This window comes from Pongo abelii, chromosome 5 (genome assembly GCF_028885655.2).
Source record: "Pongo abelii isolate AG06213 chromosome 5, NHGRI_mPonAbe1-v2.0_pri, whole genome shotgun sequence".
NCBI classification, from domain to species: Eukaryota; Metazoa; Chordata; class Mammalia; order Primates; family Hominidae; genus Pongo; species Pongo abelii.
In genome coordinates this window covers 25,349,480-25,369,723 of record NC_071990.2, presented here as the reverse complement: position 1 = coordinate 25,369,723, position 20,244 = coordinate 25,349,480, and the positions used below count along the sequence as shown (strand labels likewise).

General features: G+C 42.2%; 2 protein-coding genes across 14 annotated transcripts in view; both read right to left on the bottom strand.

Moving 5' to 3' along the window:
- Positions 1-14,464, bottom strand: part of CARMIL1 (capping protein regulator and myosin 1 linker 1) — a 349,638-nt gene extending 335,174 nt beyond the window's left edge. For 11 of the 13 annotated variants that reach the window (XM_054557001.2, XM_054557007.2, XM_054557003.2 and 8 more), the window contains exons 1-2: positions 13,495-14,279; positions 8,420-8,517 (exon numbers count right to left, since the gene is read on the bottom strand). In XM_054557001.2, coding sequence (XP_054412976.2) covers positions 8,420-8,517; positions 13,495-13,534 — 138 coding nt within the window. In that variant the 5' untranslated portion in view covers positions 13,535-14,279. 13 annotated transcript variants of the gene reach the window in all.
- Positions 13,933-19,867, bottom strand: LOC112133799 (uncharacterized). The gene is made up of 3 exons (XM_054557075.2): positions 19,751-19,867; positions 18,317-18,428; positions 13,933-14,441 (listed from the first exon to the last, which is right to left on the bottom strand). The coding sequence occupies exons 1-3, from the start codon at positions 19,865-19,867 to the stop codon at positions 13,933-13,935; spliced, it is 738 nt and encodes a 245-aa protein (XP_054413050.1).
- Between the last annotated feature and the right edge of the window lie 377 nt (positions 19,868-20,244).

Genomic DNA, 20,244 nt, shown 5'->3' with positions numbered 1-20,244 from the left:
CTTTTACCTACTACTACTACTGCTACAAAACACACACACGCACACACACAAACACACCCACCAAGCATCCTTCTTTCCCCTCTTTTCCCCTCTTTCCTCAAAGAGCTGGGGAAAGTGGTCTATCGAGAGAGAAAAAAATAAATAAAACACAGTAACGTAAAGATTTAGACAATGATATACCCCATATATACCAATCCAAATTCTTATATTCTATTAAAAAAAAAAGCATTTTAGAAAGCAGAGGGGATAAGAGAGGGAACAAACATCTTTTATCCTTCAGATTGTAGCTGCATTTTTCATCTATTTTAACAAAGACATTAAGTGTTTCCAATGAAATGAAACCTAAAGTTGTTACAGTAACCTTTTACTAAAGTCTTTATTTTCTCTGTAACTATTTTATAACTATGAAAAAAGGAAGAGTTCTCCCTATTCATTCCATATTTTGATTAGATTTCCTGGCTCCTTAATGTCCACAATGTCCCTTTCATGCTACTCTCCTACTCCCCCTCCTCACTTACCTTCCTCCCCTCTCCAGGTTCTATACCTAATTGCCCTGGTCCAAGGGTGGCTAAATCCCAGAGACTGGAAAAAGAGTATCTTTTTAGAACAATGAAAAGTTACACCAAGCCTGGTGTATGTTCAACAGTTTCTTTACCCAAGGTCATTTGACTCGCCTATCCTAACTACAGAAGAAACTGGGGCAGTTGCAGATGAGGAGAGAGTAGAATGTAAATGCAGCTCAGGTAACAAGTTCAAGTTAGCCAGAACTGCCTCCTGAAAATGCACACCCAGGGCCAGAGCCTGCCCCCAGCCCCAACCCAGAGATTAGTGGAAACAGGTAGGAACTGACACCAGTGTTCAGTTCAGGTAAATTGTGAAGTGCTCAAATACGGATTCTTTTATTTTGAAGTTCCCAGAATTTATGCCAGGATCCTTGGCAACAATGCGTGTTCTCTGATAACTCACTCCCAAAGATCGTTTCAATGTTGTTGCTGTTTTCTAAAGCTCAATTTTCTAGAACCATGTAACTTCACCCAGGTGCTATGAAAATCACCTATGCACAGAATTGTAAGTGATCCTTAAAAGGTGAGACTCCTAATGGTACCACAAAGGCAACTGTTCAAATTACCCAACAACTGGTACAAGAGCCTCTCACAGAGGGATGTAAACCTGGGGGCCTAGAATAATGATTTTCTGACAGCATTCTTCAGAAGACATTACAGTCTACAAACATTTTATATGAATTTGTCTTATGTCTATTTTAACTACTGGAATAAAACACCAACACACACACTCAGATGTGTTACACCAAGTTTTACATATCAGAGAACAACTACGAGGTACACTGTGCTGCCAGGATAACCCACTTTTGTGCAGATCTCAGAATAAAGCTTCCCCTGCCGTCTCTGTTTACTTGGAAAGCATCCTGAGATTGCAAGACTAGCTATTTTAAAAACTGTGATATCTGTACTGCTTAACTGGTGAATCGGGAGTCTCTCTATTCCATGCAACCAGAGCAAAAACCAAATCTCCCCTACTATTTCTAATTTGTGTTCATCAAAACAGCCTCACTGAAATCAGTGATTAGGTTTACACTATTATAGGTTCAACTATGAACTCCCAAAATACAATCCCAAAACATTACTACATTATAAGTTCCATGAAAAAAAAATTGTTTTAAACAGGCACTAAGTCTGAAAACCATTGGCCAAGGCTGATGTTGCCTTAAAGAAGCCGAACACAAATTTCAGCATGAATATCTGTCTGAAAAGTGACTATGGCACAGGTCATACTGCTGAATCAAGTTAGGTACTAGAGACTGGCGAACTAGAAAAGCATTAAACAGACTGGTCATGCAAAATGAGTATGGCCTACTGCAAAAGAACAATAGTTTTCATATTGCAGAATATCTGAGATTGAAGATAATTTGTGACTAAGTGGGTCAAATACTTCCAAAACTTCTATATGAGAGATATTTCTTTTTTCATGTCCTCTTAAAAAATAAGCAGGTGGAATAGAGTTTATACTTTATGTTAATGAAAGACAGCACTGCCACCAAAATATTTTAGGGATACGTTACCCAAAATAATACCCCTATACCTTTCGACATTTTTTTAAGTTAACTTATAGTTACTCCAAGCCAGTCTAATTAAGATGTTCAAACGCCATAAATAAATAGCCAAGGGGAAAAAAATATGTTAAAGGGATTTCAGGCCTGGCACATTGGCTCACGCCTATAATCCCAGCACTTTGGGAGGCCGAGGTGGGAGAATCGCTTGAGTCCAGAAGTTCAAGACCAGCCTGCGCAAAATAATGAGACTGTCTCTAAAAAAATAAATAATTAATTAATAAAAAATTAATTAGGCAGGCATGGTGGCATGTGCCTGTAGTCCAGCTACTCAAGAGGCTGAACTGGGCAAGGCTCAGTTCAAGCGATTGCAAGAGGCAATCACTTGAGCAAGGCTCGTGATTGTGATTGTGCCATTGCACTCCAGCTTGTGCAACACAGTGAGACCCTGTCGTTGGGGGGTGGGGAGGTGGATTTCATATTAACTTTTCAAAGAAAACAAATGGACAACAGATGGGTAGTTTTAAAGAGAATAGGTTTTAAACAGAATAGTTCGATCTGTATGCCACTTCCCCTACTTGCTCAGTTTAAGAAGAAAGGAAGTCCTGCTTCTGACCCATTTTATGAAGGGTGTGGAAGAAGAAGGGGTTGGCAAAGATGATGTAACCCAAATCCCAAATCAAACAGAAAAAACCAAAGTGGAGACTAGGAATGACTTTTCATACACTTTAAGGCCACCATCCTGGAGAGAGGAGTGCCACATTCCTCTCCCCCAAACAGGCAACAGCAGAATTGTGGGGAACAAGAGGTCATCAGGGCTCTTGCTCCTGCCGGACATTGTTTTTCCTTCAACTTAGTTCTCCAAAAAAAAAAAAAAGAATCCCAGGACTTTGGGAGGCCAAGGCAGAAAGCTTGCTTGAACCCAGGAGTTCAAGAGCAGCCTGGACAACGTGGTGAAACCTAGCTCTACAAAAAATACAAAAATTAGCCGGGTGTGGTGACACACGCCTGTAGTCCCAGCTACTTGGGAGGCTAAGATGGGAGGATCACTTAAGCCTGGGAGATTGAGGCTGCAGTGAGCTGTGTTCATGTCACTATACTCCAGCTTGGGTGATAAAGTGAGACCCTATCTCAGAAAAAAAAGAAGTCCAGACAATGCCAAATGCTGCCAAGGATTTAGAGAAACTAGACCACTCATACATTGCTGGTAGAACCATATAATGGTACAGCCACTCTGGGAAACAGTTTGCCAGTTTCTTATAAAAGTAAACATGCAATTCCCATGCAAACCAGCAATTGCACTCCTTGGCATTTATCACAGAGCAAGGAAAAGTATGTTCACTCAAAAATCTGTACACAAATGTTTACATCAGTTTTATTCCTAATAGACAAAAACTGGAAACAACTCAGATGTCCATCAACTAGCCAATGGCTAAACCAAACGTGGTACATCCATACCATGAAGTACTCCTTAGCTAAACTGATACAGCTTGGATGAAGGTCCAGGGAATTATGCTGAGCAACAACAACCAATCCCAAAAAGGCATATACTATATGAGTACATTTATATAATGTTCTTAAAATGACAAATTTATAGAAATGGAGAATAGATTAGTGGCTACCAGGGATCAGAGAAGTGGGGAATGCTAGGTATGGCTATAAAAAGGCAATGTTAGGGGTCCTCGTGGTGATGGAAATCTGCATTTTACAGTATCAATCAATGTCAGTATCCTGGTTGTGACATTATACTATAATTTTGCAAAAAGGGAAAACTAAATAAAGGGCATAAGATAACCCCTCTGAATTATCTGATATACTGCAGACAAATCTACAATTATTTAAAAATGAAAAAGTTTAATTTTAAAAAAATACATAAGTTAAAATACGTTTTTTACACTCCAAGTACTATAAAAATTGGGTGAAGTTTCATTTAGCAAATGGGAGAAGGGAATTAGAGTCAAAGAAACACGGAATGACATCATTTCTAATGACATCCCCTAAAGACAACAGAGAAAGGTATTTCAACAACATATGACATGTCAAGCCAACGTAGCCCAGAGTGGGACTACTCACAACGTAGATTTTAAAAAACATGGACTAAAGGACCATTTCTCAGGAGAACACTCCTAATGATGGAGAGCCTATTCAAGCCTGTTCTATCTTTTCTTAACTGTCCCAAGAGGCATCATCTCTGGCCTGTCCCTTCTTAGCCCACGGTCATTAGGGTCTCTGGCCAAATAAGTTTGGAAAAAACAGCATACTTTATCCAATTCTTAGAAATTTACAATGCACAGGGGTGTATTAATGGCTCTGAAAACTCATGCAGTAAAGAAATTGATTTAACACTCTGATTGCCAAATTTATTTGAGAATAGAACACTCTTGCCCCAGAACATCTAGCATTTCTGATTTCATTTGAGGAGAGCATACCTTAGGAATTTTAGATCCAGCCTGTTGCCCTCTATCCTGCTAATAAGGTGCCACAAACTATGAATAAACCCTCTTGGCCTTATGGTGAACTGACCTCAACCTGTCAATGGAGGGAGCAGATACTTGGGCTTCAGAAGGAATGGCATTTTCTGCACCACGGAGAAAACAGAATGCAGGACCCCTTTGTTCCTGTTGTCTTATTATTTTTTGGGTGTTTGCTGCATGCAGCCACTGTGCTATGCAGTATTTAAATAAATTCCACTTGACATGCAAAGCAACCAGATACCAATAGATACTGTTATAACATAGGTTTTTTTCCATAGGGGAAAAAAAAAAAAAAAAAAACCTGATTCTTAACATTGTCATAAAGTTGCTGAGCAACAGTGTGAACCCAAAATCTGGGCTCTTAACCACTGAGCCTTAATATTTCATTATACACAGGTGGCAAGAAGAGACCTGTTTAACCAGTCCTAACTTTCACCTGACATCCCAACTACAAAGATAGGACTCAGGCTTTACACCTGCCCATTCTCTACCCTGTATATGCCTTACCCCAGCTGTACCTTAGTATGTTTCTCTAACATAAGCTCTCTCAGGCTTCCAGACATATTCTGTTCCCTTTGTCCAGAACATGTCTCCACTCTCTTCCCTTGGCTAACTCCTACTCATCCAGTGAACGCCAGCTTAAGCTTATCTTCCTTCTGAAGTCTTCCCTGATTCTCAGGCCTGAGTTGGGAGTTCCTCTCCGTGCTCCTGAAGCCCCGATTCATCCACTCATAGCACATCTCAAACCACTACCTGGCTACATGTTTACCTCCCCAACTAGACTGTAAGCTTGGAGTCCTATGAAGTCAAAGACTAGGACTATTTTGTATATACCATGTGCCTGGGACACAGCAGATGCTCAATAAATATAAAACTAGTGTATAAATCAATCAATCAAAGACAGAGAGACTCTGAAGTCCAAATCTCCCCTATCATTGTTTGAAGTCAGCAACCATGGAACAAAGTAACAGCTGCTTTCTTTTTGACCACAAAGGCAAAGCAGATAGGCTCTGAGTGAGGCAGACCTGGGTTCAAAACCCAGCTGTTATTAACTAGCCAAATAATGTGAAGCAATTTACTTTGGCTTCTCCAAATCTCAATTCCCTCATCTGTAAAATGGAGATGTAAAAAGTGCCCACCTCATAGCATTGTAGTGGGAATATAGCAAGGCAATGAGTAATTAAGTACTCAGCACAGTCTCTGGCACTTGGCCAGTGTTTAATAAATATTAGCTATTATGATCATGGCTGGTCTGAGTGTAGGGGTGTTTACAACTAATTGATCACAACTCATTATAGATTTCTTTGCTCTTCTTCCACCCCCATTGCTTCACTTGACTAGCCTTCAAAAACAGATTTTTAGAAATATTAGCTATTACGATTATAGGAAGATGAAGATAAGCCCTCTACAAAAGATAAGCTAGAAATAGTATAAAGTCTCAAGTGTAAGAAGAACGAACCATGTAAAATACAGCACACTCCTAATTTTATAAGAAGAAAAGGAGTGAATGGTGGGCAATGGGGGAAAGTAACAAAAGCACAACTCAAAAAGCATACTGTAGATATTCAGCCAACTAATTTATGAACCATTTTAGTAGGCTAACAATGGATTAAGCAATTAAATTTCTCTAAACTCAGAAACTCAGAAATCCACAACTTTGAGGTTACTTCATACATCTTCTTGTTCTAACTTGAAGCCTGTCAAAGAAAGCCAGACCTTGAGTATTTCTATTAATAATTCCTGCCCATGCAAGTAAGTAACAGCCACAATGAGTTCCGGCTATGCTCCTAGAGACTGCTTAGATTCCATATTTGGGGAGATAAATGCTTAAACTCAAATACATTTTTAATTTGGTTACAACTTTAATCAATTCCAGCTGTTAGATGAGGCCCAAAAAACTTACAATTAAGTACTAATCATAAGTATTTTTAAATAGTGCTAATTTTATATTGGACATTTAAATTTGTCTTTGAAATTTTAACATGGTAAATTGCACTCATGATGCGGGTTTGTTCTTAGCATAATAATAATTTCCGTATCAAATAATATCAAGCCCCAATTTTTTAGACTGTCATAGCAACCACTACCTTATATTTAAGTTGTAGAGAAGTTGATTCATCTTATAAAGTTACTACCTTATTAAAAACTTACTTTAAATTTATAAAAAAGCAAATGCCAGAAACAGTATTTCTTCTCTACACTACCACTTCCAAAAAAAACACAATCATTGGTGAACAACATCAAGAAAAACGTAACTTAAGGAAATCTCACCTTTACTGAAGTTAAATACAACAGAACAATGGCACCAATCATTTCTTCTACCGATAACTTAATCATGCAGTTTACGTAAGCACATTTTGTTGCTGGGCAAAAGCCACTCAAGTTTTCCCATTCAATGCCTTTACCATCCCGACTTGTATATATAGACAACATAGAAACAGAAGTCATCCATCACAAGCATAATCCTTACTAACAAGAAAAGACAGTCACATATCCTGGAGTTAGATATTTTAGAAGATTCTCAGGACAGATGTGATCAGAAAGACACTGCAAATTCTTTGGCAACTTTAACTGAAGAAATGGAATACTGAAAATATTCTTTTTCAGGCCACGCACAGTGGCTCATGCCTGTAATCCCAGCACTTTGGGAGGCCGAGGCAGGCAGATCGCTTGAGTCCAGGAGTTTGAGACCAGCCTCGGGAATACAGGGAGACCCTATCTCTACAAAAAATAAACAAAATTAGCTAGGCATGGTGGCTCACACCTGTAGTCCCAGCTACTCAGGAGGCTGAGGTGGGAGGATCGCTTGAGCCTGGGAGGTTGAGGCTACAAGGAGCCGAGATCACGCCATTGCACTCCAGCCTGGGCAACAGACTGAAATCCTGTCTCAAAAAAACTTTAAAAAATTAAAAAATTATTCTCTTTCAATAACATATACCTGGGATTTGTTTTAAAATTCTCCAGAGAAAAAAACAACAACAACAACAAACACACACCATGGGGAAGATATTTAATATTAGTACAATGCTGAAAATGGTTGAAGCTGGGAAGGACAGGTACACAGGGTTCAATATACTGTTCTCTGTTTTTTGCATATGTTTGAAAATATCCATGATAAAAAGTTAAACAATATTCTCTCCATCAAAATATTCTTTCCACCTAAGCTTAAATTTAGATTTGCCACAATCTCAGCCTAGAAACCATTAAAATACCACAAAATGTTTTCACCTCTCTAAAGGTACAACTCCGTCACTGACACCTCTCTAAGAAGTTTTCTGCAGCCGGGCCCAATCCCTCAGCCCCTCAGCATCTCCTCTCACAAACTAGAAGGAACCCCAAGTCCAATCGCAACACTAGCAGATACTGCCTTCAGCAGGAGTTTCCCTCCAAAGCACCAACGCCCTACGTAAAATGACAATGCTTTGTTAGCTGATCACCCCTTAGATGGACTCATATATAACATCTGAGAAAATCTAATTAAGTAATTAAACCAACATGAGATGAACTGTTTAAACTCCTCCATAAGACTTTATGAATAAAGTCATAGGATCAGCCACTACACACCAAATAAAAAAGTTCCATTTAACATCAAACTCTGAATATTATGAAAACAGACTCTAGAGATTACCTAAATACAGGCAGCAATTACAACTTTGAGAAATACAATCTAAAAGCCTTTGATCTTTAAAATTCAAATTACCCTATTTTTAACTTTTGACAAATAAATATTCCAATTAACCTAAGACAAAACGGTCATCAGAACTTTTGAACAATATATAAAACACAGAAGTAATGCTGCATGAAAATTAAGTAATCTAAACAATGAAAAGACACTTTCATTTCCAAATATTTAATAAAAATAAACAGCAATACTTACCAGCACTTTGTTTTCAACTTTGTCTCCCTTAACTTCCAACTTTACTTTCTTCTTCACTGAAATTTTTATCTTTCTGCCAATAACATCCTTTATGCTTTCTGAAAAAAAAGGAATAGTTTCATTATGTTATTAGTAAGAAAAAAAGCATTGGGGAGGAGTAAGCATTTGGAGGAGTATATTTGGTTATTTTTACTGTTGTTGTCTTTTGAGACAGAGTCTTACTCTGTCACCCAGGCTGGAGTGCAGTGGTGAGATCTTGGCTCACTGCAACCTCCGCCTCCTCGGTTCAAGTGATTCTCCTGCCTCAGCTTCCCGAACAGCTGGGACTACAGGCGCACACCACTGGGTCCAGCTAATTTTTTGTATTTAGTAGAGACGGAGTTTTACCATGTTGGTCAGGCTGGTCTTGAACTCCTGACCTCAAGTGATCTGCCTGCCTTGGCCTCCCACAGTGCTGGGATTACAGGTATGAGCCACCATGCCTGACTGTCTTTTTTTACTTGTTTTAACAAGTTGGATGGTTATCACCCATCAAGTATTTAATAAACACCTACTTTATACCTCATACTGTATATTGATATGCTGAGGCAAACACAAAAGCACGACATAATACCAGCCCATGCAAAGCATGACATAATCTTGTTTGGAAAATAAGATACATACAAAAGAAAAAACAAAAAACAGCAAACAGTGAAGTTGGGCAGTATGATGAAACACTACATTGCATGCAGAACACAACAGGAATTCATAAATTCCCTTTGCCCTTGGCTGGTTACCTCTGGTGCCCAGCAGCCTCTGGGTTCACCATAGTGTCATACAAATATTAGCATTCTCTAAGAGTAAGTCTTGACATGATGGTTGGGGAATATGGCAAAATAAAACAGAACAGAACTGGGCCGGGCACATTGGCTCACGTCTGTAATCCCAGCACTTTGGGAGGCTGAGGAAGGTGGATCGCTTGAGGCCAGGAGTTCAAGACCAGCCTGGCCAACATGGATAAACCCCGCCTCTACTAAAAATACAAAAAAAAAATTAGCCAGGTGTGGTGGTGCGTGCCTGTAATCCCAGCTAGTCCAGAGGCTGAAGCACGAGAATTGCTTGAACCCGGGAGGTGGAGGTTGCAGTGAGCTGAGATCGTGCCACTGCATTCCAGGCTGAGTGACACGGTGAGACTCTGTCTCAAAAAAATAAAAATAAACCAGAACTATACCAAATGATTTAGCCAAAGAAAGGCACTCCCAGCCATCTGTCTTTCCAAAATCATCACAGCACAATACCCCCAAGAAGTGGTCAAAGGCAATAGAAAGAGAAATCTGGAGACTTGACATTTCAGATGGTGGTAGAAAAGTCTTCCTAGTGCTCCCATGAGTACCTCAAAATGAACATGTCTGAAATCAAACTCATTATCTCCTACTCTGGACACTAATGATGCTGGAAAATGCTTATCTCCAACTCCTTTCTCTCAGACGGAAAGTCAGTCTCCTAAAATCTACCTCCTCCACGGCTCCTGACCACCTAGGCATGACTGCAGTAAGGACCTCAGAATCTCTCACCAAGACTAAGTCCAGGGCCTCTAACCCATCCGCCCACTGTCACCTCCATAACCACAGTGACTCTTCCAAAACTGTGAGATTCATCATGTTTCTCCCAGTCTATGAGTTGCAGTCATTTTTGAACAAACCCAAAACTCATAGCATGCCATTCACGGTCTTTCACATTTATTTTCAGTGTGACTTCTCAGCACATACCTAAACATCCAATTATCCCTAATATCTTCATCTTTTATACCCCTAGGATTGTGTATCTATTATACTCTTTCTTGGGATGCTCTTTCTCTATTGTCCTCCTGGTTATATTCTATTTATCCTCCAAAATACAGTCCCCTCCTTTATGCTCCCATACCTCTGTATTCTGTATTATAATCATTTTGGTCTATTCACATGTTCAACAAATAAACGTACATAGGAGTACCTCTTGCGTGTCAGGTACTCTACTAGGTGCTAGATAGAGATGGTCTTTGCATTTCACGGGAGTTTGCAATCTAGTGGAGGTCACTGAGAGATGTCATAAAACAAATTCACACACAATGCATAAGATCATGGATTCGGAAGCATGCGAAGGTTTCAGGGAGGAGAGGATCCCTGAGCTGAATCTTGAAGGCATAGGAAATAAGATCACTGGTTTCCAAAGTAGAGTGTACAATACAATCCATTGAGATGAAAGAAGAAAATAGAATTTTCATTTCTACTTACAATGTGTGTTTCAGTTTGTGTTTAGATTATACACACTAAATGGTGTATGTAGTTTAACAAATATATGTTTATTAAGGGGTAATCAAAATTTTCTTCTTGGAAATACCGCCATGAAAGTTTAGAGCTGCTGAGATAAAGCAGAATGAAAACGGGGAGAAAAAGACAGTGTACGCATAAAGAACAGCATGGAAATCTGAGAAAGCACAGCCTGTTCAAGGAACAGCAAGGAGGTGGAATGTTTGGGGCAAGGGAACATGTAGAAGAGCTCACTGCACTTTGAGTTCTTCACAAAGCTCCTATCTTATCAGAACTCGAGAAACAAGCACAGGCCACTCCTCCCTCCCCTAAAAAAGAATTGCGGGAAATGGGCATCTGAAATTGACTTAAGAACATATGCACATGGAAAGAGACTGGAAAATCATATACCCTTTAAAATAACCACCTCTAAGTGGTAACAGGAGTGACATATAGTCTTCTTATTCTTCTCTACATTTAAATTTTTTCTACATAAAGTCTGTAACACTTTTTTTCTTTTTTTTTTTTTGAGATGGAGTTTCACTCTTATTGCCCAGGCTGGAGTGAAATGGCTCGATCTCGGCTCACCGCAACCTCTGCCTCCAAGGGTTCAAGTGATTCTCCTGCCTCAGCCTCCCGAGTAGCTGGGATTACAGCCATGTGCCCCCACGCCCAGCTAATTTTTGTATTTTTAGTAGAGACGGGGTTTCTTCATGCTGGTCAGGCTGGTCTCCAACTCCCGACCTCAGGTGATCCACCTGCCTCGGCCTCCCAAAGTGCTGGGATTATAGGGGTGAGCCACCACACTCAGCCAAGTCTGTAACACTTTTTAAATATCTTGAGGGAATCTTAAGGGAATATATAGAGGTTTTCACGTGGTCGGTCGCCATTTTGAACTGATCAGAGCAGAACTCTTGTGAGCACTTGAATTTAGAGGAAAGCAGGTGCAGGTATTTATTCTATCCCAGCCTAACTTGACCACTGAAAGGCCCAGAAAAATCATATCGGGCATAATATGTCACTCTGTTGAAAGAGATATGAGATAGGCAATACTTGATAAAAACAAAAATTCCATTTCAAGATAAAGGTCAAACTCAACTTTTAAAATATACAAACTATTCCTTTTGAAAACCATGAATAGAAACCCAGACACCTTATTTCCACTCTACCCTTCACTCTTTCTCTTGGGTCTAAGTAATTACCTACACTTTCCATTTCCAGACTCAAGGACAACTCCTTATATAAAGTAAAAATCTGCCACCCACTTTAGCCATCCTTATCCCCTGACCAGCCAGGCAAGCCCTGCCCTAAACTCATTCTCAGGACCTCTGGAGGCATCTTCAGAGCCTCTGGCGTTTGCTTGGGGTGTTGGAAAGGTCGCAGCCTCCCAGAACCGGATGGGTCACTCACTCCAGCAAAAGATGCAGACTCCACAGGGTTGGGGAGACAGAAGAGGACCTGCTGGGATCATGATGAGAGGTGCGTGTGTGTGTGTGTGTGCGCGCGCGCGCGCGCGCGTGCGCGTCTGTGAATAATTTCATACTGTAAATTCTGGTAAAAGATCAAGTTTGTCTGTCTGTAATTCAGCAGAAGTAGAGGCTTCCATACAAACCTAGCAACAGCCTCTCTACATCAAGTTTTACCTGCTGAGTTAACAGTCACCAACTGAAGGGCATACACAAATTCCTTCAAAGTATTATTAGCTGAAAGAAACAACAGAGGGGCAAATTCCACACATGGAGATCAATGGGTGCTCAGAACTTCCTCTTGTTGTCAGCACCGATTAAACATCATCTTTGTGAGCTGTAGGCTGTGTAGTGTGCCAAGAATGGTACAGTAGGGAATATAGGTCACTAGGGCTCAAAACACATCTGTACACAGACGCACATACCTTGTTACAATATAACATGCTACACACATATACATGCTTAAACGCTAGGTTTTCAGAACACTCTCCCATCCTATTTCAGCTCTGCCATTTTAACCCTCCAGATAATTAAGTTAAACCGCAAGACTTAACCAGCCCCGCCCCCACCACCACCAAAAAAAAAAAAAACCTTAAGGTACTCAAACAATGGGTCACCTTGCACAGGGTAACACACACGGGTTCCCTAAGAGATCCCCTGTAGGGAGAATCGGTAGGTTAATCATTATTAAAATAAGGCTTTTATCATTAACCCTCTATTTCCTGGCCCGAGTCTGCGTCAGCCCTGTAACCCTTTCGCTCCCAGCTGGCTACACCAAGCCACACCTTGCCAGGCCCAGTCATTTTACCAGACTAGCGCCTACTCCCCCAAGTCTGCGTGTCAGAAGATCACCTCCCGCGGGGCATTTTCAGGAAGGCGCCTGACACGTGCCGCAGACGACCTACTGTGCGCTCGCCACCTGTCCTTCCGACAGGTTTTCCCGGACTTTCCCGAGTTTGGGGCAGTGGGCTGGGCGCTGTAAAGGGCTCCCCTCGCTTGCAGAACTCCCAAGTCTAAGATGGCCCGCCCCCTTCTTTCGCCAACCTGGATCCCCGCTTCTGGGCAAGAGAAGGTGCCCAGGGCTCACAGTCGAGACTCCCCTCCCACCCACCTCCCGAGGACTCCCGATTCCTCCCCGACGCCTTCCCTCTCTGCACTTGGCTCTAGAGGCGGTCGGATGGGAACAAACTTCCCGGCACCCCCAGTGACCCTGCCCAACACCACTCTGCCCTAAGGGGCGCCAAGACTTCTCGGGACCTGCGGGAAGGCAGAGGTGGGAAGGGAGGTAGAGGTGAGGAGTACGCAGAGGAAGATGGAAAACCAACAACCGCGTGAATCTTACCTATCAACTCCCTGGGAACGTCAGAGCTCTCCTCGGTCATGGTTGCCCTGTAGGTGTGGAGGTTATTGCAGGTCCAACTCTGATTTATGGCCCCCTGCCCTTCCCCGAACTCCTCAATTTTTTAAGAGAGGCAGATGCAGCTTGCAAATGGAAGTGGGCAAGAAAAGGGGGGGCGGAGACACAATTTTGCCGCGCGCCCCCCGCCCCACCAAAAAAAAAAAAAAAAAAAAAAGAGTTGCAAATGCGAGGCGGATTTGCTGCTGCTGCTACATGACGCCTCCTCGCAGTTCCCGGCGGCTGAATAAGGAGCGGACCGGATTACAAGCGGGCGCAGGGCGAGGGGCGCAAGGCGGCTGTGGCCCCTGCTCCTCCCCCCGGCTCGCTGGTCCACGGCGGGGCTTGGGCCGGCGTAGCTCCCGCCCAGTCTCCGCGCCGCACCTACAGCCCTAGGTGAAAGCGGAAGGCGTGGGAGAGGGCGGGGAGAGCGGCGCGGGGCGGGGGGAGTAGGTTTTCCTCGCGCTCCTGCCGGGCTCCGGCTGGGCGGGGGCAGCTCCGGCCCTCCTCCTTCTCCTCCTTCTCCTTCTCTTCCTCCTCCGTTTCCTCCTCACCTCGCGAGAGCCGGCCTCCGCACCGGTGCCAGGCCGGCCTCCGGTGCCCGAGCGCTGGGTTCCCGGCGTAGGGCGCACCCCAAGGAGAGACGCTGTGCGGTGCTGCGGTGGCGGCGGCGGCGGCGGCGGGCACCGCACCCCTCCTCGCAGCCTCCCTCCCAAACCGCAGAAGCCCGGCGTCTGGAGTGGGGGCGAGCGGGCTCGCGAGAGAGCCCGGGAGCCATCTGCTGGCTGCGAGGGAGGAGAGCCGGGTGAGCCGGGCTTTCCGATTCCTTGTCCCCACTTCGGGGCGGGCCAAGGGACCTAGAAGACGGGAGACTGCAGATTCTGCAGACCCGTCTACACGGAAGCTGGTTCTTTTTGGGACCCTCTTACGCACTTTTTCTTTTTCAACCCTCCCGGTGACATGTCATTTCATCATCGCTATTCTTCATTTCTGATGAGCTAGACGAAACCTGTGAACACTAATCATACCGTGAGAAGACACTTTTGTGTGTGTGTTCAGCGGGTGCTCTGCAGCCGCAGTTCGCTATCTCAGACATTCCCGTTGAGAGCGCCTTGGAAAATGCCTTTCACTCGAAAAAGTCTCTTTTATCCTCGGGGCATATTCGGGAAGCTGAGCTTTAATCACTGGAGCCTATGTTAAGCCTGCGGATAGGTCTGATCCTACCTGGGCCCAAACTCCCTATGACTTCCCTGAGCTCCATCCCCAGAGGTTCAACTTCAGGACCAAGAATACTTTGTGCCTCAATCGCTGCTTTTTAGCCTAGGGCTGGGAATGTCCCAGACTGTCTAATCAGGTTCTGCTTTTAAACGACAGAAAAGGAGGAAAGGAAAGGGAATCTGTGCACTTGGCAATCTAATTTTAAACACTGCTGTTGACCTTGGACCCCTTAGAATCATCTTCAGCCCCACAGCCAGGCCTTACCACTAAGGATTTGCCAACCTGGCCCCTTCCCACCCTCCTTAACCTCTCCCACTCCCCACTCTATTACAACCAGACTCACTGCTTCCTCCTTCCTCTTAAGGTTATCTGATTCTTATCTATGTTTTCAAACCCATCCCAGTGGTCTACCTTCTTTGTGAATATTTTCCAGGGATTTTCAGATTACTGTGATCCCTAAGCCTCTAGAATATGTATTGCCTGAAACACACTTTTCTAAGCCCAACCATACAGTGTCTTGTTTCATTGCTTGTGTATTTGTCTGGTTTTACTATCTAACTCTTGCATTGTCCCCTGAGTTTGGATTTTTTCTGCCCAACTAGACTGTAGGTGAGTTGAAAGTGGGAATTTATCTTAGACTTTTGAACTTCTTCAACAGCCTAGTTCAAAGTAGGTGTTCAATGAACATTTGTTAACTGATTTTAGAGCTTTGGACCTCAGGCCTCCAACCATTTGTTTCAGAAGTGGACCATGTCTTTAAGCTAGACATTTCCTTAATGCATTAAATGTATTTTTTCTGCAGTAAATGGAAATTAACATCTCAAACTGTCTTTCATTCAACCGGGTGTGTTAAAGAGGACTTTTCTGGCACATACCAATGAAGTTTCAGAAATGCCCTGAAGTTTCCAAACCATGTGATAACTTGTGAAAATAAGAACAGAAGTTTGTCTTTTTTTTTTTTCCCTGTGGCCTGGGTGATGGAAAGAATAAAGGGAAGGCTGTATGGCAGTTCTGTAATTCAGTACTCTTTGGCTTCTTTTAAAGGAAGCTGGGGTTTCAATAAAAGAATCATTTTCACTGCAACAGGATCCTGATTGGCTCCTGCATCTCTGAAGAAGTGAATTCAAATGAATCTCCTATCACAACACTGAAAAATGACTGACTGATTTTGGAAATCAAAGTCATTTACTTCTCGGTTGCAAAACTCAAATATGTTTCAGAATAGCAAGCAGAGAACTCCAAGGAGCACTGTTCATAAAGCTGTAAACCCAACAAGCAGTAAATATCCCCAGCACCGTAAAACCATGGTGCCAGCTCGGAGAATGCAGTTTGCATTCTGAAATGTGTGCTTGTTTACTGAATCGGCCTACCCCTTCTACTGCTACTGCTGCAAAAACAAACTTTTCTCACTCCATCCCTCCAACTTCCTTAAATTCATCCCTGTTTATATAGTCTTGAATAAAAGAGTGATCAAACCACTACATGAAACTGGTAGCATTACGTATGTGATTAGCCATAGCTTCATCTAAGTATTTACGTGTGGCTGTGTTTAAGCCATACAACTAGTACTGATAATCTGAAAGCTGTTAGTAAGATAAAACTTTTTCAGAGAATCGCTACAGCATTTGAATCTGTAAAATGTTAAACATTTAACATATAGTGAGTGGCAACATTATTTTGAAAAGGAAGATAGAGAAGAATGTAATTTGAAAAGCATGGCAAGGCCAGGTGCAGTGGCTCACGTTTGTAATTCCAAATGCTTTGGGAGGCCGAAGTGGGTGGATTGCTTGAGCCTAGGAGTCTGGGGCAGACCAGACTGGGCAACAAGTGAAACCCCATCTCTTTTGAAACATATAGTGAGTGGCAACATTATTTTGAAAACTTATCCTGGATTTTTATTTTTAATTCTAAGCATATATTCACATCTATATAGTACATTTTGTAATGCATTATGGTCAGAAAACACTCTGAGTAAAAAAGTTTGCAGAAAATAGTGTCCCTAAAATGACCCAACATACTGTCATTAGACCCATATCATGTAATGATTAAACCCATGGAGACAAAGCAAACAAAAAAGTTAAGAAGAAATCAGCACTCTAACAAAAGAAAAATCGCAAACTTATGTAGGTCAGTTTCTGATCTTGTCTACTGCATTAAGAACTAGTTTTAAAATGGAAAGGTATTCAGAAATGTGGGAACCACCAGCATTTTACTCCCCAAGTAATGATTTTAAGATTACCTCCCACCCCCAGTGACTACTGGGGAAGGGACCTTCTTAAGAAAGTGTATTTTTCAACTTGGTTAATAAATATCTTTCAGGAGAGTATGCAATGTGGACTGAGCTTGCAAACACCTCTAAGAAAACTTAGTTTATCTCTGACTAGAAGACAGTGGAAGGTAAATGGCTATTTAACAATACTCCTTCAAAGTATTTACAAATGAAATTATATGAGACCTGAGATTTGCTTGAAAATAGCCCATGGGGATGGTGGGGGGGTGGAGAGTATTGAGTAGGGATATAGACAAAATCAGAGTGACCCTGTGTTGATTTTTGTTGCAGCTGGATATCAGATCCATGGGAATTCATTGCTTTCACTTTTGTATGTGTTTGCAATGTTTCATAACAATAATAAAACAGAACGAATCCTTAACACATATGACTGAACAAAAAGGAGGAAAATCAACTCAGTCATTAATTCAGAACACATCTGTTTGAATGTGCCATAATTAGAGCTCCCAATTTTACAATGGTTTTCCAACTTCAGAACACTTGAACACTTCAATAGATAACATGTTGTCTTGATTCAAAGAAACATTTTCTTATGTTAATGAAATCTGAATGCATTTTATAATTGGTATAGACAGTTAAAATCATGCTTCTCACACCCCATCCCCAACACAAATGCAAAATATATTATGAAATCCATGATTCATCTGACAATAAGTGACCTATGACAAGTGAGGAAATAAGGGTTTGACATATCTGAGCTACCCAGTGACTCCTTGGGTAAAAAGTATAATTACTATATCTATCACAATGAGGAAATAAGTTCACATTTGTGGAGTGACTTGCCCAGAGTCACAGCCTTAAGGGTCAAAGATTGAACTCAGAATTTGAGATTTCCAGGTAAGTGTTCATTTTACTATAGTAGTTGTTGTTGTTGTTGTTTTGAGACAGGGTCTTGCTCGGTCGCCCAGGCTGGAGTGCAGTGGCGCGTGATCTTGGCTCACTCCAACCTCTGCCTCCTGGGTTCAAGTGATTCTCTTGCCTCAGCCTCCCAAGGAGAGTAGCTGGGACTATAGGTGCGTGCCACCACATCGGGCTGATGTTTGTATTTTTAGTAGAGATGGAGTTTCAGCATGTTGGCCAGGCTGGTCTCAAACTCCTGACCTCAAGTGATCCGCCAGCCTCGGCCTCCCAAAGTGCTGGGATTACAGGTGTGAGCCACGACGTCCGACCCATTTTACTATAGTTTTTATGCTACTCTACAGGCTCCTAGGCTAGGTTCCCTGGGAAGCATACAGGTGACCAGGGCTTGGCCCCACTCACCTACAAGGAGCTCCTTCTCTAGGAGGATGATCAAGATGAGCTTCGATTGGCCTGCAACTAGCCCGGTGCCAGCCACATAGTAGGTGAGGGGACACTCCTTCAGAAGGCTCAACTAAGCCAAGCCCTTTTATAAAATAATAAATACAAAATGTGCTAGATATCAAAATGTGTTCAGTAAGTGCTATAGAAATTTGTAGGAGGGGGAGAGAGGGAGCAATAAAATGTGGAAAGGTTCTTATATAAATTGACTCAGGAAATATGAGTTGAGCACTTACTATTTGCCAGAGGTTATAATGGTAAATTATGTGGCTGCTTCATGCAGCCCTCATGGAGCAGTCTAGAGGAGAAAGAGAGCAAGACCAAGACAAAAAAAAAGCAACATTTTTTATAACTTAATCTTGGAAATGACATACCATCACTTCTGTTCTATTTTACTGGTCACATGGATCAACCCAGGTCAATGGAGGAAGGTGACACACAAGAATGTGAATACCAAGAGTTGGGGATCATTGAGGACCATCTTAGAGAATGGCTAAAGCAGAGAGAGAGAGAAAAAAAGTGGCTAATGGCTAATGTAGAGAAAGTAAAGGATCAATGATTAGAGTAGCTGGGAATCAGGAAGGTAAGATGTCAAGTTGGGAAGTTAAGAAAAAAATAATTCAATAAGGGAGAAAGGGTTAACAGTGTCCTGTGCTGCTACAAAGTCAAATTTGATAAGGAATAATAATGCATACTTGAACTTAGTAATAAAGGAGGTATTGTTTTCTGTGGAAAGATACACTTTAGTAAAATGACAGAGAAGATAAAGTACAATGGGTTGAAGCATGATGAAGAGATGGAAAAGATGAAGGGAAAAAGGGAATGCATATGACTCTAGAATTTTGAGGGTGACAAAAAGGAGAGAAGTAGCCAAAGGCCTACATAGAAGACTTTCTGTTAACCCTGGAAGATTTAATACTTACATTTATTTCTGCCACTTTCCAATGAGAGGAGAAGAATAAAACATGCATCAAGTCTCTAATGTAGATTATAGACTTTAATAATATTGTATCAATATTATTACTTGCTCATTACTTGTAACAAATGTACCACACTGATGCAAAACAATAATAGGGGACACTGCTGGGGTAGGAAGCATGTGGAAACTCTCTGTGCTTTCTGCTCGATTTTTCTGTAGACCTAAAACTATTCTTAAAAAAGAAGACTGCTCTTCCTCTCAGTCCCAAATCGAACTCAATTTGGAAAAGGCGAGTTCGGGCTCAAAATGGAGGCACATGATCCAAAGGAACCAGAGCACTTGAGGAAACTGTTTACTGGTGCTCTTGGCTTTGAAAATACAGACGATAGTTTGAGAAATGGCGCATACTCACAGGCTGTGTGATAATGAGAGACTCCCACACAACACGTTCCAGAGGCTTTGGTTTTGTGACTTACTCTTGTGTTAAAGAGGTGGATACAGTGACTTGTCCTCAACCACACAAGGCTGACAGGTGTGTACTGGAACCAAAGAGAGCTGTTTCTAGAGAGGATTCTATAAGGCCTGGTGCCCATCTAACCGTGAAGAAAATCTTTATTTGTGATATCAAGGAAGATAGAGAAGAATGTAATTTGAAAAGCATGGCAAGGCCAGGTGCAGTGGCTCACATTTGTAATTCCAAATGCTTTGGGAGGCCGAAGTGGGTGGATTGCTTGAGCCCAGGAGTTTGGGACAGACCAGACTGGGCAACATAGTGAAACCCCATCTCTACAAAAAAATGCAAAAATTAGCTGCGCAGAGTGGCACGTGCCTGTGGTCCCAGCTACTTGGGAGGCTGAGATGGGAGGATTATTTGAGCCTGGGAGGTAGAGGGTGCAGTGAGCCAAGATTGCACCACTACACTCCAGCCTGGGTGACAGAGTGAGACCCTGTCTCAAAAAAAGAAAAGAAG